The 23665-nt window shown below is 40.7% G+C and overlaps 1 protein-coding gene across 5 annotated transcripts in view; it reads right to left on the minus strand.

Annotated features, from left to right (window-relative positions):
* Window positions 1-18983, minus strand: part of LOC148004792 (uncharacterized) — an 83628-nt gene extending 64645 nt beyond the window's left edge. Inside the window, exons 1-2 of one of the 5 annotated variants that reach the window (XR_015624807.1) lie at window positions 18495-18983; window positions 17962-18189 (exon numbers count right to left, since the gene is read on the minus strand). Coding sequence is in view for 1 of the 5 variants with exons in the window: in XM_087559499.1 (XP_087415625.1) it covers window positions 17962-18189; window positions 18495-18771 (505 nt within the window). In the remaining 4 variants the exon portion in view is untranslated. Of the gene's footprint in view, window positions 1-17910; window positions 18190-18494 lie in introns of those variants that run through there. The other 4 variants (XR_015624808.1, XM_087559499.1, XR_015624809.1 and 1 more) reach the window with 4 other exon arrangements.
* Between the last annotated feature and the right edge of the window lie 4682 nt (window positions 18984-23665).

A 23665-nucleotide genomic window follows, 5' to 3' on the forward strand; every position in this document is an offset into this window, starting at 1 on the left:
CTTATTAAGAGAAAGATGTCTACACTACATGTGGAATTTTGGCTCCTTTTGCCTCTCATTTCTTATATAAACTAGAAAAGATGGGCACTTAGAGAAATGAAAAGTAGCTTCAGGTAGTTAATCTTGTGCAAATAAACCTTTAAGGTGGGACTCACTCTGGACCCAAATCCCACCACCATCACCAAAATTATCAGTAAGTAAAGACGCTTCTCTTCCCAGCGATCTAGCTCTATCAAGTTTAAAACATCATTCATGAATGAGGCTCCCTTACTGTCTTCTCCATCTAACCCACTTTCAAGTTTTTCCACCACCCTTCAGGCAGATGTTGTGGTTGTTGTTGCTGTTGCTGCTGCTGTTGTTTTGTAAATTTCAGTTATTTCACTTTAATTCCTCCTCTATTTTTATATTAGAAAATAATACTGTGTATATTTTTCATAATCCCCACAGTCTACCTGGTGAATGAAAGACTTATTTAAACGGAAAAATAGAACTACTACTCCAGACAGATTTAAAAGTGGACACCCCAGGAATACTGAATCATCTCCCCAAATAAACCTAGAGAGGAATTATCCTGATAGGAAATGAAGTTGTTTATAATCAAGGTGACTCCCCCCCCCCTCTCTGGATGAGGATGATGGGAGCATATGACCAACAAACATTGAAGTATTTTTCTGTGCTGTCATCAAACCGTCATTTAATCACCCTGTCCCCATTAGATATGTAGAACTGGTATAAATTGCTCTTGTGATGGTTTTTTTTTAATGTAATAACCTACCCACGAATCTACCACAAAACTGTTATAAATTCTGTCAGTATTTGTATGTATATCTAGAACAGACTGGCTTGGAATTCTTGCAAAATCTTGGATACTTATCAGCATTAGATGGAATTCCACTGCCATCCCTTCCGCACAGATAAGTGCAATCCTTATGCCTCACTGAGGAAACTCTATAACAGATGGAGACCATTCTGTCTTAGATTTGATAGAATGATCTTCTCACCTGCTTTAAGTCTTTTTTAGAGTTTCCTCAGCCACATTCTTCTCTTACCTTCCTTTGAACATTCGCCATCCCATAATTTGAGTCATTTCCCAATAGTCCTAACGCTCTTTCCTGCCTCAATTCTTCTAGAGGAGCAGACCTGGCTTTAGGAAAAATTGTTAAACCTTACATGGCTTTGAAGGATTTGAGAATATCTTGGCATTATTTCAAACCCTGAACACTCTTTTCCATTTTTATCAGTTCTATCTTCTCTCTCAAAAATATCTAGAATAAGGACAGCATCTGTCATCCAAACCCATCACCATTTGTATACCACAAGCATGTATGGGTATTCCACTACACAAGTAAAGTGACACTTCCTCTAGGAAGCCTTTCTAGCCACACCAGAGACTAAACTGCTGTATTTTTTTCTACAAAGAAGTAAATGTTTCTAGAAAACTGTCTTTACATTTCATGTGGCATAATCAAAAATTTTAGCCCCCAAAAGTTTGTCTGAAATAATAGATTTTGAGCTATCTTGTTTGTGGAAGGATTGCACTGTGAATTACAGAGGATGACTTCAGTTGACATTTGTTGAGTAAAATGAAAGGGTAAAAGGATGGAAATTAAAGGGTTTCAAAAAAGACGTTGATTCTCATCTTTTTGCTCATCTTCATGAACCTCTATCAACAACAAATCTTGAGATGATTTCTGAAAACTTTGTGTTCAAAGGTTCATCAGAGCCACATGGAAAAGTATGGCAAGCAAAGCTCCTGTGCTTTCCCTGAAAATGGATGATTCCTCTCACACACCTTTGCCACCACATCGCCCACAGGCAACCTCTATCAAAGCAAGAGGAAGCTCACTGAGGTAAGAAACACCTCAGTGAATAACAGCATAGACAAGTGAGTTGTGCGGAAAGGGTCAGACCTCTGTTTCTTAACATCTCATTGACAAAGACTCTTAATGATGCCCTATTCTAAGTAGGCAGGGAGGCAGGGAGGGGGGAAATGGAGTGTTTCTATTCAGAAACTTAATCTCCGAATTTGAAATGGCAGCAAGTTGAGTAAGCTGAAGTCACAGGCAAGAGAGCTAACAGGCATTTGCTCTGTTGCCATAACAAGACTAATTTCTCTGAGAGGATGCTAAGCAAGGCCGCCAATCCCGAAGGTAAAAAAGTGAAACCAAGATTGAAAGTAGTAGAAGATGGGTATCAGGTAACATCTTCATTTGTACTGAAACTTTAATTAGGAGGGTAAATGCTCATTGCAGGCTTCGTCCTTGTGTTTCTTTGGCTACAGGATTCCAGTGAGTGTTAAAATCATTACCGAATGGCCTCAATCTAAACAAGCACCCACCTTTTCCATTTTGCACTGAGATGAAATTACTTTGCTATATACAATTAAAAAGAGAGAGAGAGAAAAAGAAAGAAAGAAAGAGAAAGGCCTGTTGTCAGTTTCTCTTTTCCCAGGGGTCTTATAAAACCTCACACTCCCTACTCTCTGCTTTTCAAATTTGGATTGTAGACTTCTTGGAAGAGTTTTACATTAAGAACTTGGGCTCGAGCCTGACTTAAGTGACAGCAGCATGCCTGCCCAGTGCAAAGCTGATTTTCCATGTGAGCACACACAGGGCCATCCCATCTCAGCACAGCAGCTCTGACAAGCATCTGAGTGAGGGGAACTGAGACCCCAGGGCTGTTTATAACAAGAGTCATCAAGGAACTGAAGCTGGTTTAGCTGAGGGAACAAAGCTGTAAGAATTGACAAAGAAAATGATGCCCAGAATGTAAGGAAGAAGTATTTTCCTTGGGAGGAATGTCTCTCCTATATTTTCAATTTCTCGGGATGTCTGGGGCTCACTTCTAATTGACAGACCAGGAAATGCAAAGTTTTTCCAGGCAGCTAGGATCATTAGTATGCAGGAACCCAAGGCTTTGTGCCTAGAGCAACTTTTTATTATGAAGAAGATAAAAATGATGTATTGTATATTATATTCCATAAGCCGAGATCATGAGTAGCATAATACATGAAATGCAGCCTCGTCCCACCAACACCATCTATCAACAGGTTTCTTGGTGTCATCTGAGGGCACCAACGTCTTTTCTTCTCACTTTCTTTTTTTTTCTTTTCTTTTCTTTTCTTTTCTTTTTTTCCATTCTGTTTTTCTTTCAGGAAGTGCACACAATGAAACCTGTTAAGCAAATAACTCTAAAGAATGGTGGGAAACAAATTAAAATGAATAGTGTTTAAATAATTAGCACCTGCCAAAGGAAAAAGAGGGACCTTACTGCTGAAATTAAATCAGACCCTCTAACATCCAAAACAGATGACAGTAAGCCATTTCAAGCAGTCAAGACAGGAAGCTGTATTTTAGTTCTTGGAAAGCTGAACAACTTTCTGAAAAGTTGACCAAAAACGAGTCCTGTTTTGATTTAGTTAATTCCACTACAGAAAGCTGGGTTGTCATTAAACCTTTGCTCCAGTTTACTAATACTGCAAATGAACGGCTTAGGACATAGTTCAAAATATATTCCTTTTTCGGTAACCTATCGATATATGCTCCACCTGGTTGCTGTGAGGCCTTCTAAGTAACAACTGAAGGTAGTGTCTTGTTACTGAAAAAAAAAAATATTATCTTTGCCAAGATTCTAGTCAATAAATACAACTCCCAGAACTAATGCCAAATGGAGAAATAAGGACGCTTTTGCTTGCCCACCCAGGAGCTGTAGAAGGACTATTGTAACCTGGACAAAGATTGAAGTCTTCACACACAAAGCAAATAATCCATAATTCTGTAAACACACGAAGAAATCAGGGTCTAAAGGAACTAGTAAAAGTTCTAGCAGCTTTCTGCATTCCTATCCCACCTGGAGTTTTATGCCCAGTACTTGAACCACCATTGAGTGGCAGTCCTCATGGCTGTGGCTTGCTTCCAGCTCACCCCCTGAACTGCACAAGAGCTGAGAATTCCAGCAGAGTCCTCAGCTCAAAGTACCCCCACCTTGTCACAGCTTGTCTGCACAAGGAAAGGCCGACTGTGGGGGGCTGTAGTTGAGGAATGCAGGCAACAGTGAGGATGTTCTCCCCTCCTTGTATTAATGGGACCATTTGTTTCAATCAGAGTTAATATCATAAGCTCATTCCTATAAAGAAGAAAAGTTCATTGACAACCAAGATACTTAACATTAAAACATGTTTAGCAATTAACCACTTTCACTGAAAACAGTCTATTTTAGGTTTCCCCGCCTTATTATTTAACAGGCTTTTTTTTCCTTCCTAAATGATACAGAGACATCGTTTCCAGCAAGGCCTAACTGCTTACCAAGAGTTCAGTTTTGTTAGAATCAAGACAATGGCGATGTTTATACCATGAGAAGCAACAAAATTCATTGTGGAAACATTTTCTGGAAGAAATTATCAACAGATCTAATAGTATGTTATTCAAAAATTGAGTTGGTGCTGGCTATCATAGATCAGAAATAATCTAGTCACTACAAGGATGACGTGACAGAAGATCTTCAATCTTCTTTCCTAAGAACAAAACTTTCCCATACATTGAATTTTAACCTTATTAGAGGGTGTGCTAATAGTGATCAAGGAAGTCAAAGGTATAATCCTTGGAGACAGGAGTTTAATAAGCTATTTTCTCAGGCCAAAGCAATCCATATATACCCTTCCCAAACAAAGTGGGTTTACAAATACAGTGCAGGTTTCTAGTTGTTGTGGTAAATATTAAAAACATCTGAACCTTTTCTCCCGCGCCAGCAACAGCACTGCAGGGCCACATGACACTGTAGGGTATCTTTATCTGAGCCGCCAGTCCCAAGTACTCTCTGAACCAGGTGATCTGAGAGACTTTCCAGCATGACACCCTGCCGTGCTGCTCCCCAAAGTTAGTTCCGGCACTGCAGGGTCATATGGAACCAACCTAAAATCATGGTTCTAGAAGTCCAGCAGAGTCTGGTCTATCACGACTCCCTGCCATGGATTCTGCTCACACTCCCCGAAACTGCCCCCTGGTAGTTAAAGTATAAACTTTCAACTACCCAGTAAAATCAAGACTCAATAAGCTGTAATTTAACAATCAGATTTATATGTTAAATTCTCAATTCACAATACAGCCACACAATAAACTCACAACCAAATGATAAAGATATAAACAACCCACCTAGATAAGATAAATCGACCTATAGAAATCCATCCCTTAAAAAATACTCATAACAACCTGTATCTATGTAGAGATGCACGGCAAGGATCATTTACATCTGTCTCCATGTTGCCTCTATCGTTTCTGCTTCTCCCTCTCCTTTAAAACTTTGTTCTCTCGTACCCTTCCTTCTCGCCCAATGACAGGCCTTATTCTATCTTGTGTCTGCCTTCACCTACATAACGACATCAACCTACATCTAGTGCCATCTACTGCCAAAGATATAGCCCCAGCCTCATTACACTGGACTAGGCAGGAAGCACTAGGACCACAAAGAGCTCCTGAATCATGTCTTGAATGACAACTGCAGAAACCCAAGCCCATCTAATACCAAATAGGTATTTTTTTCTAATCCCACCTTTAGAAAAAGCTTTTAAAACTCTGATATAGATTCCCTGAGAACCCGCAGGCCACTCCTACCATGGAAGCAGGCAGGCCATCTGCAGATATTCACCTCTCAGTCAGTTCTTCCAAGTCCAACCCCAAGCTCTGCAGCAGACCACCTGCTGTGACTTTTCTTTTCTCCCCTCCATCTCCAATGGATCACACAGATCTTCCCCTCCTAAGTTGTTGTTATGCCCAGATAAAGAGGGCCCCACACACCACCAGGGACCACCAGGAATCCAACTTGTATGCAAAAGCAAAGAGTAGCAGGGTGAGGGACTTTCCAACTTCATAGCTACATGACTGGTTGACATTTACGTAGCACACTTCTATTGGCTAGTTATGATTTCGGTTTGATATGTCAATGGTTGTTAGCTTAATCAATCTACTTTCCTCTGAAGAACTGATTGATTGTTGCATGGCTATTTACCCAGGGGAATTGTGATTGTTACCAGAATGGCATGGCTCCTGGAACATGTTGGAGTTTTTCTAGTAGCTGAGTTCATTCAGAGGGCAAGTTAATTATAAAATGGAGTGTTACAGCAAAATGGAGTTTATAATGTTAAGCTGGGCCCTTCATTCTTTCCTCTTACTCATTGCTTTATCCCACTGCCAATTCCAGCAGTCATTTCTGTGAACCCACAGTTCATCCATGTCATAGAAGCAATTAGGTTAACTACAGATCTTCACCTATCCCCAGCTCTTCTGAAACCAATCAATCAGTCATGTCCTACTCTGTAGCAGATCATCTGCTGAGACCTCCTCACTCACTGACTCTACTCATACAGGACTAACAATATCCTGGTGGAATATCCTGCTTTCCTTCCTCCTTTGGATCCCCTCTGTACCTACTCCCCACCATAGTCCATCCACATCCCTAAGAGTCAGCTCCTAATAGCTAGGAACACATTTTACCTGTATACACACACACACACACACACACACACACACACACACACACACACACACACACACACTTCTTCAGTCAGTCACTGAAAAAACAGTAGGAGAAATAAATGTCATGGTCAAAGAAATTGTTAAGTCTAAACACTTCCTGGCACAAAACATGCAGGAAATCTAGGATACTATGAAGCGAGAAAATCTAAGAATAATAGGAATAGAAAGAGGTGAAAAAAAACAGATCAAAGGCACAAAAAAATTTTCAACAAAATCATAAAAGAAAATTTTCCTAACCTAAAGTAGGAGATGCCTATCAAGGTACAAAAAGGCATACGGAACACCAAATAGACCAGAAAAGAAAAGAGAATCCATTTGGCATATAATCAAATCACCAATAAGATCATCATGTGGCTTTTGTCTTTCGGTTTGTTTATGTGGTGGATTATATATACTGATTTTCATATATTGAACCTTTACTACATTTCTGGGGTGAGGCCTACTCCATCACAGCCGCACAACTCATTGAACATGGAAAGGTCAAGCTGGTGCACCTACATAGAGCCATCATCCCATGTTATAGTAACTCTGGTATGGGAAAGTACTCTTCAGGCTACTGAAAGAGAAACGTTATAACAGTCCAACCACAAAACTTTTGATAGTGTCCTGCCTGCAAGAAATACTAGTGCAATGGTGGAACAAAATTTGTGGGAGAAAATAACCAACATCAGATTTGACTCAAGGCCCACTCCAGGAGATGAAAGCCATAACTGACACTGTTTGAGTGACCAAGACTTTGAGACTAGCTAGCCCAGGACCCTAAAGTAAAGCCAAATATTACTGTTCTTTTTTTTAAAAAAAGTAGCAATAACATGACTCCTAATTGCATTCTGCTATATTCATAGATCAGTGCTGAGCTCAGCTATCAGCAGAGAAGTGTCTTTCTGTGGGAAATGGGAACAAATACACAGATCAAGTGAGAAGCTTGGGAACGCTCATCCCTAAATGCAATGTCTTCATCGAAACCCTCTCCTCAAAGATCAGGGAACCTTATGGAAGAGCAGGAAGAGTGTAAGGGACAGAGAAATGGGCACCATCATGGAAATAGGGCCCTCTAAATCAACATGATCCGCATACATGTGAACTCACAGAGACTGAGGCAGCATGCACAGGGCCTGAACTGGTCTACACTAGGTCCTTTGAGTATATGTTATGGGCTTCCAGTTTAGTGTTTCTATGAGATTCCTGAAGATCTGAACAAGGTGGTCTCCATTCTTTGTTCCTTTTCTTTGGCTCTTTTCCTTCTGTCTGTTTGTTTCTTGTTTGTTTGTTTGTTTATTCCAATGTGTTAGTTTTGTTTTGTTTTAATATATTTTATTTTAATCCTCTAGAAGCCTGTTTGTTGTCTAGTGAGAGAGAGAGAGAGAGAGAGAGAGAGGGAATAGATCTGGATGGGAGGAGAGATGGAAAAGAACTAGGAGGAGCAGAGGATGAGGAAACTACTCAAAAGATTATATTATGAATGAAAAAATACCTATGTTCAATACAAGGAAAAATAAATAAATAAAACTCTGTTATATGGTGTCAGCGCCAGCACCGACACGGTACCGAGAATCGGGCGAAAGCCTGTGGGATGAAAGAAGCACACACACACAGGTTATTCGTGTCAAGTCAGAAGAGGAAGAGAGCTTCTGGTTTCTTTATTGACCAAACTATATATCCAAAGAACACCACTTAGCAGGTATCTGTCAAGCACAGTGGGGAACCCTGGCTGAGACTTCCGTAACAAAGGACCGACTATGTGGCCTGAATAAATTAGGGAAATAACCAGGAAGGCCAGCCTAATTCTGACTCAGGTGAGAAGTACCTGGCCAGACTGCTCCCAGTTGGGGACAAAAGGCTTCCACATGCAAGGGCAGGGCTCAGCAGGGGTCAAACCTTGTTGGAGACCCAGAAGGGTCTTGTTTAGGCTGACAACATTCTGTGAATGTAAACTTCTTGTGCCACACAGTGACAAAGCAACCAGGCCCAAATCCAATATGGCTCCCACAATATGGGGAATCAATTGTAGTAGTGAATCGGTTAGTCTGTTCTATGCTTCCAGCAGATCATGCTTCTAGCCATCCACCATTACCTCTGGATTCATGAGTGAAAGACATACATACACCAGCTAATTTTGATATGCCTTGACTAGCTCAATAGTTGGGCCTTTCTAATCCTCCCCACAGCTAACAAACATCTTCCTTTGCTATTCCTGAGTTAATATCTTTTAAAATCTGTATTTTATCTTTGCTTCCCTGGCTTCTTCTGGGGGGCCCTCTATCTTTCCTGCCCAGTGCTTCTTGGCAGCCCTTCCATGGGATGCTTACCTACATTTTGGCCATGATATTCTTTCCTGATGAGGTCTGCCTATCTGGCAGCCCTCTATTTTTTCCCTGCATTCATCCCCTGGGAACCTAGAAGTCCCACCTCTTTTATCCTGCCCAGCCACTGGCTGTTTATTGATCAATCAAAAACCACTTGGGGACAGGAACCTTCAGCATTTGGACATGCAGATTCCAGATTTGAGGGGCCGAATTAATAAAAGCATTGAAACCAATTCCTAACAATCAATTATTAGTCTTATATAAATTTAAAGTTCAGTGAAACCACATAGGTTAAAATGTCAGTATAGCCTTCCAAACAAGCCTATAGTCTCTTTCATCTTTAATGAATGTAATTCTGGTCATACTATGTGGTAAAGCAATTCCTAAGGCTTAGTCATAATTTGTTTTGGAACTTGAGGACAAGCCTTAAGGCACAGATACTCGATATGAGAAAATGTAGGTGTCTTTCCATCTGTAGCACAAATTCACAAGATGTGTATAAAGTCACCAATGAGTTAGTTTTTCATATGAGAAATATATATTCATGTAAACAAAAGCCACCAAAAGCATTTAAAGCTATAATCACATGCATGGAAATTAAAAAAATGAATAAACTTTAATTAAGACAGTGGAAAATGGAGAGAAAAAACAAAAGGGATGGGAAAGGGATGGAATGTAGGGAGGGAAAGTGAAGTAAGATAAGGGGGGAGAAGGGAGGGATGTGGGGAGGATGGAAAGAAGAAAGGAGAGGGGAGAGAGAAGGAATGAAAGATGGCTCTTGCAAAGCAGCTCATTGTATTGTACAGTGTATATAAACGATTAGAAAAGCTGGGGATTTCGAGTAGGCAAAACTAGCTAATGCTAGCTTGGGGGTCATGCTCATGCTGCTATAGTTTTCTGACATAGAACTCATGTCTGATCTTCCAAAGATGTGAGTGACCTGATCTGCCCCCACCCTCCCCATTACTTGTCTTTCATCACTAGCATAGGACCAGAGATGTCTTTTTACTCTTTTTCTTAGGCCCAGCTTTCATCTTCCATCGTCCTTCTTCATTCACTTCCAGATCAACTCTGAATGCATCACAGTGTTTCCCACCGCAAAGCTACTTAGACTGGACTTCAATGCTGGTGTTCTGACCTCTGAGCTATATAGCTTACAGAAGAGCTTCATGTCTTCATTTTGTATCTATCATTGACTAGAACTTTACTGTCTGCCTACTGTGACCTAATCATTACTCCAGTGGCATTCAAGAATAGAAATATGATTAACTTACTTTCCTTAAGAAGTTCATTCCTCATCTTGCAGCACACTCTTGGGGATATAACCCAAGACCTACTGTTCTCTAAGCAAGGTTTCTACCACCTAGCTACATTCTCAGCTGCAATGTTACTTTTAACGTCCAGAGCAGTTCCCACTAACTTTCTTGAGCTGGCCTTAAATTCTCTGTACCCAAGGGCAGTCTTGAACTATCCTACTTCTGACTCCAGTTTAACTAGGACTCAAGGCATATACAGCCAGGCATGCCTTAAACTCATGCTCTAGTATAGTCCAAATGAGCATTTTGAAAGGATAAAATATGCTTGATTTCCTTAGCTCAAAGCTGAACTTGACAAGTATCCAGTCAGCTGCAGTGTAAAAGGACATCACCAAAAACAGCTGCATAAAGAGGGAAGCTCTGGCTCTTCCCTCAGAAAAACAGGAGAAGTCACATAACTGTCATTTTTATAGAATACGCCTGTGTCAATCATAGTCCCAAAAGGGCAACCACAGACAGTCACCTCCACCACAAGTCCAGGCAGAGTTACCATAGAGTGGCATTGCAACTGAGTGCACAAGAGGCCACAGACTTTGACAATAAGTAGACCCAAATCTTTTTGGTAACTCTCCTCCAGGTGGATCTAATAAGAGGGAAAAGAGAGCAAGATCAGTGAAGTCAGTGTAGACTCCATGGTAAGTTCGTGACATCGCCCACGTTTTTCACTCTTCTGTTTATCGACACAGCTCTTACATTCCATTTCTTTCTTTTACACCTAAAATGCTTTCCCTCCTTTGCCTCAGATATCTGCCTTTGATTTCTTTGCTTTTCCTCACACCATTTAAATGTTGCTCATCCAAGAGAACATTTAAGATGGACTGCATAAAATAACAGAGCTTTACCTTCTAGCATATTCTACCTACATCATAACTTCCACTACTCTATCTTCAGGGCACATAATTCCACACCAGGATGTGGACTTCTTTTTTCTTTGCCAAGTGACACTGAATCCTAGAACAGTAGTAGCAATTTTGACTTTGTGATCACCAAAGGGACTCTGTTATCTACAAGATTTTTACCCAACATGCTACTCTGTGAGACTTAAAGCAAGCACTCGGTGGTAGAGTTTTTATGTAGCACACAGAAGGTCTTGGGTTGGATCCCCATCACCCCAGAAGTAAACAACAAAGACATTCTGTCGATATCACATAAAAAGTCATAAAACCCATTAAAATCCCCTCTAAGATCACTAGGACTGTAGAGTCATTGAAGCCTGCTCCTGGCAGTCTTAGCAGTTAAAGGAGTCCCTTGGCCTACTAGTTCTGAATCTCTATTAAATTCTGTATTTATTTACATTCCAAACATAAGATAACATGCTTGTCATAAATTGTGCTTGAATTCTTTCTTTTTAGTGGAGACCTTTTTGGATAAGCTTACTAGCTTCCTTTAATTTATCCTCTGAAGAAGTGGTTCCCAAAAGTCAACTTGTGTCAAAAATATCTAGTAGTCCCTGAAACCCTGATTATTGGACCCCACCTTAGTGCTCCTGGTTCAATAAGCCTAGGGTAAGGCCCCCAAATCCTAATTTCTAACATGTTCTCAATGCTGCTGGTGGTTACATTTTGAGAATTCCATTTCATTTTAGTGAAGCAAAACACTCATGGCTATACACTTCTCACCTTCATTCTGATGCTGGCTTGGATGACTCTATAATGTATGAGAGAACAAAAGAAGAGAGAAAGGGAGGTAATTGTAGCATTTACTACTTAGTTTAACAAACTTGAAAGTTATGTTCTGGGAGTGTGGGTGAATATTGCGTTTTAGTTCCATAATGAAATCTGGGCTTCAGCATCATTAACCAATCTGCTTCATAATGAAAATTAATTATTATGGTCATTAGACTAAATGGTTTCTGTCATCTGCAAAGACATAATTGGTACAGAAAATTGTTTCACAAGTGTGAAATAATCAATCAGCAAAGCCTGGCTATACTCAGGATTTTCTTTTCCACTACTTACCAATAAAGCCACCCCAAAGTCACTTTGGAGCTGAATGAAAGGTGGGGAAAATGTGATTATTCTAACAGAGATCTATCCATTTTAATTCATAAAGCATTATGTTTTTTAAATATTTATTTTAAGTGTGTGTGTGTGTGTGTGTGTGTGTGTGTGTGTGTATACAGGTACTTGAGAAGGCCAGTTGGGAGTTACAGATCCCCTGGAGTGGGAGATACAGATGCTTTAAACTGTAGAATGTGGGTTCTAGGTGACAATATTCCTCTACAAGACCATCTTCACTCATAATCACTGAACTATCATTTCAGTCCTATAAAACATTGTCTTTAAACTATTGTGGTAGTTCAAACAAGAATGGCTCCATAGTCTCATATATTTGAACCACTTGTATCCCATCTAGAAGAAATGTTGAAAGGATTAAGAGTTGTGGCCTTGCTAGAGAAGGTATGTCACTGGGGATGGACTTTAAGATTTCAGCAATTTCATTCCCATTGTCTGTCTCTGCCTCCAATTCACAGACAAGATGCAATCTCTCAACTCTACCTGCCACCATGACTTTGCTTTGCCATGATGGACTCTAACCCTCTGGAACCATACGCTCTAAGTCAAAAATGCTTTTTTTTCTAAGTTGCTCTTGGTCACAGTATTTTATCACAGAAAAAGAAAAGAGTAAGGTAACTATACTGTTCTCAGTTCCGAGGGAAAGACAACCCCAGAGAAATTCTGAGATGGATTTACCAAAGCATATCCTGTAAATGGGGCACCCTTTAACAAGCTGAAAGGAATAATAATGTGACAGATGGAAAGAGAGTGGGGAATCAGTGAAGGAAGAAAGGGCAGCTGTTCAAAGTTGAAGTACAAGAAGACGGCCACCCTTGGGGCAATACCTATTCTATGGACTCACCAGTGTAAGGTGTCCCTTCCTTGTCCATACAACTAAGCTTTCTCCTTCTTCTGCCTGACTGAAATCTTCATTGATCCCTTGAGATGGTCAGGAGCCCTTGATTGACATTTGGCATTCTTCAAAGACTCCAACTGCATCTTTCATTTTATACCACAATCTTTAGGAATTTAACTCTTATTTTAAGGCTACTTCCAAACATACAAATCTGCCAACTCCTTCAATAGTTACTTATTAAAAACCTACCTCAACAGAGTATAAAGCTTAAAAACAGTTATTAATTAATGGGATATGTGAAGAAAAAAGCTTACAAAAACCCCCCTTTCTCCTTCACCCCTTAATTGTTTAAAATCTGATCAAAACGACTAAAATAAACAAGAATAATTCTATCAGAACAATGCAAGCTCATGCATCACACAGTGAGACTATAAAAGCAAGTTAATTAGTGAGGAAACTATTCCTTATAGATGAGCGTGAAGCGATATCAAATGCAGACAAGATGCATCTGTGAGTAGAGATGAATACCCCCATGAATAAAGCACTGATTTTGACCCCAATACACTCACGAAACAATTGGATGTTGAAATGCTCAGAGACAACTGGAATTATTGAAGTTGATAAATAAATTACTAAATCAAGCTGTCTCAATCAAGCATTATTTGTAAGGGTACCATACTACCAAAGTTTATCATGTTTCCTTTGAAGAAAAGTTCTCCATGAAGAAATGTGGCTAATTGTACATTGTTCTAAGTAGTATCAGATGGAGAAGGTAGCAATTTTGGGACGATTGCTCCAAGGATAACAATACTGAACAAACATACACTAATAATGGCTTAGTATGGATCCAAAAACGGGGTCAGCTGTTCCGTAAGTGCTTCTGTCCCTCCTGTGGGAGACTAAGAGGAGAGATACCAAACCCAAAGCCTGAGCTTTGCTCACTCTCCTTTTGGAGCATACTTGATGCCCTGCCTGCAAAGCAATCATTTGACTTTCTGAGAGTTCCTTCATCACTACCAATGACAAAAGGACTTGAACAGAGAAAAAACATACATAGTAAATGTGCAAAGTCTAATTGTCTTCATTAAACGGAAAAAAGTGACACACACATCCATCTCTTTGGGAATTAGCTGCTTGCATATATTTGAGGGATGTGGCTGAGTACAGCTTTTAATTTTTCCAATTCCCATTGTCTGTAACGAGTCTTTTATCATCTGGAAGTCTGAATTCACATTTCTGCCTGTACCAGTTTAGTTGTTTCTTTCCACTTGGCAAACTCTTAAGATTTTCCTGTTGTTCTCCCTGTGAGGCATGAATTAGCATAGTTGTGCAATGTTTATTGTTTATTATTCCTTTATATTTTGATGTCATCCCTGAGGATGTCAAGTCATCTTCCTAATGTCATACGGGAAGAGCCAAAGGTTTCCATCAAGGGGGAGTGAAAGAAGATGTAATATCTGATAGGTGCCAGAGGCTTTATTTGTAAAGTTGTTTTGTTTCAAATATATTTATAAAGTTGACCTCTGAAGGACTGTTTCAATAGCAACCCTGAACACACACACACACACACACACACACACACACACACACACACACACACCCCTCATTATTTCAGCTGTAGACTCAGCAAAGCAGCTGCAAAGAACAGAACTCCACATAAGGAGACTTCATAAACTCTGTGGTCACAAGGTCCACCTTTGGAGGGCATTATATTTTGGATTCAAATCCTAGCAAGGATCTTCTAGGAACATGACCTTGAACCTCTTATTTGGCCTCGGCAAGCCAGAGTGACAGTCTCCATGAAATCAAGAATAAGGGGTGTTCCACCCAGGATCATTGTGGGATACAAATAAGACAGTGTATATATAAGATGATTTGCAGGGTCCATGCAGAGCACATTACTAAAATACCCAAATATCAGAAAGGAAAAGGAAGCTTTTTAATGATTAGAAAAGCTTGGGAAATTGAATCAATTATGATGATCAAGAGGTAGACTATTCTTGTCAGTTACTCAGTCTCCAGTAGAATGAACCTTTATTCTTCCAACTGTTCACATCTCTATTCATTCAAATCATTTTGTTCATCATTCTAACAATCTTCCCTCAAGGCTGTCAAAAGACAGGAAGTAAAAATCATTTTAGGACTATTTCAGAGGTATAATACAGGTGGATTGGGGAGATAGTTGAATAAAAAAATGGGACATAAGCTATTAAAGATTCAATTATCTCTATTCTTACTTCTCCCACTTGAGGAAAGTCATGAGTGAGGTAAAAAATGACAATGCATTAAAGTGCCTCAGGGAATTCTTAGGGGAGAGTAAACATGCAATCTTAAAGCAAGGTACCATTATATTATTATCACACTGCCTTCGTTTTAATAAGAGATTAAAGGGTTCCCATTCATAACAACCAGAGTTGCTTCAAAGTTTCCCACGATTTCTTTGAAATTATTTAAAGTAGGCTTCCATTTAGAACAGTTGGGAGTTTACACTGAAAATCGGAAGTACCTTTCATACAATCATAAAATTAATTATGCACTTGTTTTCTCAGTTTTGTTTCTTCCCAAGCCAAGGCAACCTTAGCTTGTCCTATTAAGCTCTTAACAAGGAGACTCTAACCATGGCCCCTTACTCCATTGTGTTCTAGGATATACTCCCCAAACTCCTTTCTTCAAAGACCCCAATGTTAATCATTATAACAAAATACCTGAGAGTTTTCAGATTTGAGTTTATAAGATACAAGACTTACTTTGGCTCACTGTTCTAAAGGTCTCAATCTGTTCTGCATGGTCTCATATCTTTGACCTTTGCCAACGTGAAACACTTTGGGAGGAGGGCCTAGCAAAACTCTGCACCCTAACAACCAAGAAATATCCCATAAGTCTGCACCACCCAGTATCTCTTGTATCTCCCAAACCACCACTAACATCTTAATACAGAGATGTTTGGAGGTGACTGAGAGCATTGTAGAAACAGAGAGGACACAGTACAATCCCAGGAACACTGGGGGAGATTGCTAAAGAGATCTCCATCCTTCTGTTCGTGTACAGATTGAGTTTTGCACAAGGAGACAGTAGTGTGTGGAAATACAGAATGGCCTCAGTCATCACAATTGGAAAGGGGAGACATACATATCCATTACCTTTTTCCTTACTAATACCAAAAATCCAACAGGGAGAACTTAAGAGAGGAGGTTTTACTCTGCCAAATAGAGAGATTACATTGTGGAGAAAGCACAGCGGCTGTCAAACCTTCCAAACAACAGTGCTGTGTGGTGGCTCCTTGCTCACATCCCAGTAGAACAGGGAGCAGAGGGAACAAGAATGCTAGCATTCAGATTAATCCTACTCTTCTCCCCCTTATTGAGTCTAGAACCCCTGCCCATGATATGGAGACACCAACATTCAGCATACATCTCTTTCCCTTCAGTTGGTCTTATCTGTAAATTCTTTCATAGAAACACCCAAAAATGTGTAACACTAATCCCTTGGGTATTTCTTAATCCATTCAAGTGGACAATAAAAATTAACCATTACAGAAGGGAGGGAAATGATGAGTGATGTCAGAAAACCCACGACACTCCAGACATCTAGCAGAGCGGTGTCAGCACATTGCTTTATGCCATCAGTCTTTCCCATCTGACTCAGTGACCAGTTACAGGCATAGTGGGCTCTCTGCTCAGGAACCGAAGCTGGTCTGCCTTAGTACACATGTGTGACGACAGAGGTAAGGCCTTCCTTTCATAATACTGAGGTACCTCATCTCCACTCTCTTCCAGAACAATATCATCTCCCTGGAGAAAAATCCACAAATATATGGTGAATGTCCTTATCAGGACAGAGAAGTGAGTCCTTGATAATTAAGTAAGACAAAGCATAACTACAGAGAAGTGAGGTTCAGAAGTGAAGAGCAATCATTCTCTCTCTCTCTCTCTCTCTCTCTCTCTCTCTCTCTCTCTCTCCTAATGTCACTTCTTTTTCATAAATCCTTATATCCACCAGAGCAGGTGCCAGCTTCTTCTTAATCATCCAAGGCAGAAGTTGAAGAACCACATCTGATTTCCTCCTCCACATTCTGACTTTCACTCAATCATTTGCAAGTCCTACATAATCTGTCCCCCTAATAGTTTCCCTAGCCATGTCTTATATCACCATCTGCTCATACACTTTAAGGTTGACTCTCATTACTTCTGATAATAATTACATCTGTTTGTCCTTTAAAACTCAGAAAGTGCTAACTCCTTCCAAGATGCCTTTGAGAATTCCCAGCCACAAAGTTCTCTAGAACAACTCTAACCATCTTTATACAATGGCTGAGTTGATTGGTCATTTTCTGCACTAAAATTTAGGTTGGTAGAAACAAGGTCAAACCTTATGTAAGTCTGTATACCAAGATCTAACCATCTCACACCCAAAAAGACGCAGAACGTGTGTGCACAAGACTCATCTATTACCTACATATGTATGTGAAGTGTTGACCTGGGCTATGGAGCCAGGAAGAAGGCTCTCCCTTCTCGAAGCTTAGGTGCAATCTTGAAAATGTAGAGGATGGAGATGCCGCAACAAAGGAAAGAGAAGAATCAAAAACAGATCTCAGGAAGCTAAGAAGAAAATTAAATTAATGACAAAAGTGACCTACAACAGTGAGATATACGTGAATTTAGAAAGAGGAGACAATATAGAGGGAATAGGGATGTAGATGGCATGTTTCCTAACCAACAGTGGTAGTGACAAATTCATTTAGAAGAAAGCCAGAAAAAGATGTGGCCTGACCTAACAGGAGTTAATGTGGCCAGGGAAAAGAGTCAACAGGTGAATAAACATTTCGATTATCTAGTGTAAATCAAAAATTAAATATCTAGGAAGGCATGAATAAATTTCTTTTCAAATGCTGACTTCTCAACTTACAACAGTCTCTCCAAAATACGGCAAGAGATAGGCAAGATGATAAAAACATACTTCTGGCTTCCTGGTTGCTGCCGCTGCAGAGAGCCCGTGGGCAGCACCCCACGAGCGAACTTGAGCCTCGGGACCACAGGTAAGACCAACTTTTCTGCTGCAAGAAAGCTGCCTGGTGAGCTTGGGACACACGGAAGCAGAATTCCTCTAGGACCGGGCACGTTCTGTGTTTACCGGAAGTCCCACACCCTCGGATCCCGGCCCGCAGCAGCTCTCTGCTCCCAGACCCTGTGAGAGAGAGACCCAACCGCCTGGTCAGGTGGGCACTCCTGAGGCTGCAGAGCGGAAGAGACCACCAACACTGTTCACCCCTGCCCACATCCCTGGCCCAAGAGGAAACTGTATAAGGCCTCTGGGCTCCCGTGGGGGAGGGCCCAGGAGCGGCAGGACCCCTGCCAGAGACACCGCCAGACCCTGAAGGAAACAGACTGGATAAACAGTTCTCTGCACCCAAATCCCGTGGGAGGGAGAGCTAAACCTTCAGAGAGGCAGACAAGCCTGGGAAACCAGAAGAGACTGATCTCTGTACATACATCTCGGACGCCAGAGGAAAACACCAAAGGCCATCTGGAACCCTGGTGCACTGAAGCTCCCGGAAGAGGCGGCACAGGTATTCCTGGTTGCTGCCGCTGCAGAGAGCCCGTGGGCAGCACCCCACGAGCGAACTTGAGCCTCGGGACCACAAGTAAGACCAACTTTTCTGCTGCAAGAAAGCTGCCTGGTGAACTCAAGACACAGGCCCACAGGAACAGCTGAAGACCTGTAGAGAGGAAAAACTACATGCCCGAAAGCAGAACACTCTGCTCCCATAACTGGCTGAAAGAAAACAGGAAAACAGGTCTACAGCACTCCTGACACACAGGCTTATAGGACAGTCTAGCCACTGTCAGAAATAGCAGAACAAAGTAACACTAGAGATAATCTGATGGCGAGAGGCAAGCGCAGGAACCCAAGCAACAGAAACCAAGACTACTTGGCATCATCGGAGCCCAATTCTCCCACCAAAACAAACATGGAATATCCAAACACACCAGAAAAGCAAGATCTAGTTTCAAAATCATATTTGATCATGATGCTGGAGGACCAGTTAAACAACCCCATAACTCCTAAGGAAATAGAAGCAGTCATTAAAGGTCTCCCAACCAAAAAGAGCCCAGGTCCAGACGGGTTTAGTGCAGAATTCTACCAAACCTTCATAGAAGACCTCATACCAATATTATCCAAACTATTCCACAAAATTGAAACAGATGGATCACTACCGAATACCTTCTACGAAGCCACAATTACTCTTATACCTAAACCACACAAAGACACAACAAAGAAAGAGAACTTCAGACCAATTTCCCTTATGAATATCGATGCAAAAATACTCAACAAAATTCTGGCAAACCGAATCCAAGAGCACATCAAAACAATCATCCACCATGACCAAGTAGGCTTCATTCCAGGCATGCAGGGATGGTTTAATATACGGAAAACCATCAACGTGATCCATTATATAAACAAACTGAAAGAACAAAACCACATGATCATTTCATTAGACGCTGAGAAAGCATTTGACAAAATTCAACACCCCTTCATGAAAAAAGTCCTGGAGAGAATAGGAATTCAAGGCCCATACCTGAACATAGTAAAAGCCATATACAGCAAACCAGTTGCTAACATTAAACTAAATGGAGAGAAACTCGAAGCAATCCCACTAAAATCAGGGACTAGACAAGGCTGCCCACTCTCTCCCTACTTATTCAATATAGTTCTTGAAGTTCTAGCCAGAGCAATCAGACAACAAAAGGAGGTCAAGGGGATACAGATCAGAAAAGAAGAAGTCAAAATATCACTGTTTGCAGATGATATGATAGTGTATTTAAGTGATCCCAAAAGTTCCACCAGAGAACTACTAAAGCTGATAAACAACTTCAGCAAAGTGGCTGGGTATAAAATTAACTCAAATAAATCAGTAGCCCTCCTCTACACAAAAGAGAAACAAGCCGAGAAAGAAATTAGGGAAACGACACCCTTCATAATAGACCCAAATAATATAAAGTACCTCGGTGTGACTTTAACCAAGCAAGTAAAAGATCTGTACAATAAGAACTACAAGACCCTGAAGAAGGAAATTGAAGAAGACCTCAGAAGATGGAAAGATCTCCCATGCTCATGGATTGGCAGGATTAATATAGTAAAAATGGCCATTTTACCAAAAGCAATCTACAGAGTCAATGCAATCCCCATCAAAATACCAATCCAATTCTTCAAAGAGTTAGACAGAACAATTTGCAAATTCATCTGGAATAACAAAAAACCCAGATTAGCTAAAGCTATCCTCAACAATAAAAGGACTTCAGGGGGAATCACTATCCCTGAACTCAAGCAGTATTACAGAGCAATAGTGATAAAAACTGCATGGTATTGGTACAGAGACAGACAGATAGACCAATGGAATAGAATTGAAGACCCAGAAATGAACCCACACACCTATGGTCACTTGATTTTTGACAAAGGAGCCAAAACCATCCAATGGAAAAAAGATAGCATTTTCAGCAAATGGTGCTGGTTCAACTGGAGGTCAACATGTAGAAGAATGCAGATCAATCCATGCTTATCACCCTGTACAAAGCTTAAGTCCAAGTGGATCAAGGACCTCCACATCAAACCAGACACACTCAAACTAATAGAAGAAAAACTAGGGAAGCATCTGGAACACATGGGCACTGGAAAAAATTTCCTAAACAAAACACCAATGGCTTACGCTCTAAGATCAAGAATCGACAAATGGGATCTCATAAAACTACAAAGCTTCTGTAAGGCAAAGGACACGGTGGTTAGGACAAAACGGCAACCAACAGATTGGGAAAAGATCTTTACCAATCCTACAACAGATAGAGGCCTTATATCCAAAATATACAAAGAACTCAAGAAGTTAGACCGCAGGGAAACAAATAACCCTATTAAGAAATGGGGTTCAGAGCTAAACAAAGAATTCACAGCTGAGGAATGCCGAATGGCTGACAAACACCTAAAGAAATGTTCAACATCTTTAGTCATAAGGGAAATGCAAATCAAAACAACCCTGAGATTTCACCTCACACCAGTGAGAATGGCTAAGATCAAAAACTCAGGGGACAACAGATGCTGGCGAGGATGTGGAGGAAGAGGAACACTCCTCCATTGTTGATGGGATTGCAAACTGGTACAACCATTCTGGAAATCAGTCTGGAGAATCCTCAGAAAATTGGACATTGAACTGCCTGAGGATCCAGCTATACCTCTCTTGGGCATATACCCAAAAGATGCCCCAACATATAAAAAAGACACGTGCTCCACTATGTTCATTGCAGCCTTATTTATAATAGCCAGAAGCTGGAAAGAACCCAGATGCCCTTCAACAGAGGAATGGATACAGAAAATGTGGTACATCTACACAATGGAATATTACTCAGCTATCAAAACCAACGACTTTATGAAATTCGTAGGCAAATGGTTGGAACTGGAAAACATCATCCTGAGTGAGCTAACCCAATCACAGAAAGACATACATGGTATGCACTCATTGATAAGTGGCTATTAGCCCAAATGCTTGAATTACCCTAGATGCCTCGAGCAAATGAAACTCAAGACGGATGATCAAAATGTGAATGCTTCAGTCCTTCTTTAAAAGGGGAACAAGAATACCCTTGGCAGGGAAGAGAGAGGCAAAGATTAAAACAGAGACTGAAGGAACACCCATTCAGAGTCTGCCCCACATGTGGCCCATACATATATAGCCACCCAATTAGACAAGATGGATGAAGCAAAGAAGTGCAGACCGACAGGAGCCGGATGTAGATCGCTCCTAAGAGACACAGCCAGAATACAGCAAATACAGAGGCGAATGCCAGCAGCAAACCACTGAACTGAGAATAGGACCCCCGTTGAAGGAATCAGAGAAAGAACTGGAAGAGCTTGAAGGGGCTCGAGACTCCATATGTACAACAATGCCAAGCAACCAGAGCTTCCAGGGACTAAGCCACTACCCAAAGACTATACGTGGACTGACCCTGGACTCTGACCTCATAGGTAGCAATGCATATCCTAGTAAGAGCACCAGTGGAAGGGGAAGCCCTGGGTCCTGCTAAGACTGAACCCCCAGTGAACTAGACTGGTGGGGGGAGGGCGGCAATGGGGGGAGGGTTGGGAGGGGAACACCCATAAGGAAGGGGAGGGGGGAGGGGGATGTTTGCCCGGATACCGGGAAAGGGAATAACACTTGAAATGTATATAAGAAATACTCAAGTTAATAAAAAAAATATAGAAATAAACAAAAAAAAAAACATACTTCTGTTTGGCACAGTACATACATACAAACACACACCAGTAAAAACATATTCGCAATTTATTATTTCATTAGAAAACATCACAAGTGTAATAGAAAACTTCATTGAACAGAAAAAAAAAAACAGCAGAAGGCCTCTGTCCTTAAGAACTGACAATCATATGTTTAGTAAATTGAAGATAATATAACTGCTGAGAAAGAATATGAAATAGGCTTCAATTCCTTGCAGATACTCTAAACACACAACATAGGGAACTGTAGCACAAAACACCAGCTTGTGGCAATCCAGATCTTGTTCATCAGCCTAGCACCAAGCCGGAAAAAAGCAAGGTGGCAAATCAAGAAATCAAGAAGGAAAGTCTCTAAAGTGATACAGCATGCAAATGTGCCAAGGAGGGATGATGCTTTCTTCTTAGAAGACTAACGCATAGATTATCCTAACCACAGCTTGAAAGAAATAGACATATAAACACAGAGTTATTGAAATAAGAACTTCCTTTCATAGTACTGCATTTCTTCTTCAAATTCATAGGTTTTCTCTATTTCCCCTTGTGTATTTTGTCATTATAGATTTCTAACTGGTAGACACTGCTCAGTTCTAGGGCATAGGCCTCTGATCTTTAATTCTTCTTCACCAACTATACATCACGTTCAAAGGAATCCTAAGATTTGGAGATTTGCTTCTGTGTAGCTTTTTCATAGAGATAAGATTTGGACACTCCAAATTTGAAAGTCACATCTCATGATACCTTTAAAGATAGCTTTCCCTTTTGGTTTACACAGCCTGAGTCTAATCCACACAATCTCCTCTTCATAACAGCTGTCCACATCTGTGTCATCCCAGGCACTGCTGCTAAAACATTCCCTCTAAAATTCTCCTGGGTTATCCCTGCTAAAATGCTTTCATGGGTCACTCCAAGAATCAAAATAAACTCCAAACTGCTGACATGCCTTAAAGACCATCCCGTTACTAGCTACTCCTGACATAGTCCCCACGCCAACAAACTCATCAAAGTTCTATTCGTCTGATGTCTCTAAAACTACACAAGCAGTACGTACACCACTCTGACTGCTCATTTGTGCACTTTATGAAGACATTGTTACATACAAGACTGGAGACATAACTCAGCTATTAAAAACTTTGCTTAGCATGCTTGAAGCCATGGGCTCTATTCCCTAGCACTACACAAATGGAACATGCTAGTTCATTTAATCAAAACACTGTGTAGGTAGTAGGAGGAGAATCCTGAGGTCAAAGTTTCTCTGTGAGTTGCAGGTCAAACTGGCTACAGTAAACCCTGTTCTTAAAGGGGAGAGGTACCATGATTTATCACATTCTATAAATGAAGAAATGTGTGATTCAATCTCATGTCTTGCTTAATTCCAAACCAA

Source organism: Rattus norvegicus, chromosome 7, assembly GCF_021556685.1.
Source record: "Rattus norvegicus strain SHRSP/BbbUtx chromosome 7, alternate assembly SHRSP_T2T, whole genome shotgun sequence".
In the NCBI taxonomy this organism is placed as follows: domain Eukaryota; kingdom Metazoa; phylum Chordata; class Mammalia; order Rodentia; family Muridae; genus Rattus; species Rattus norvegicus.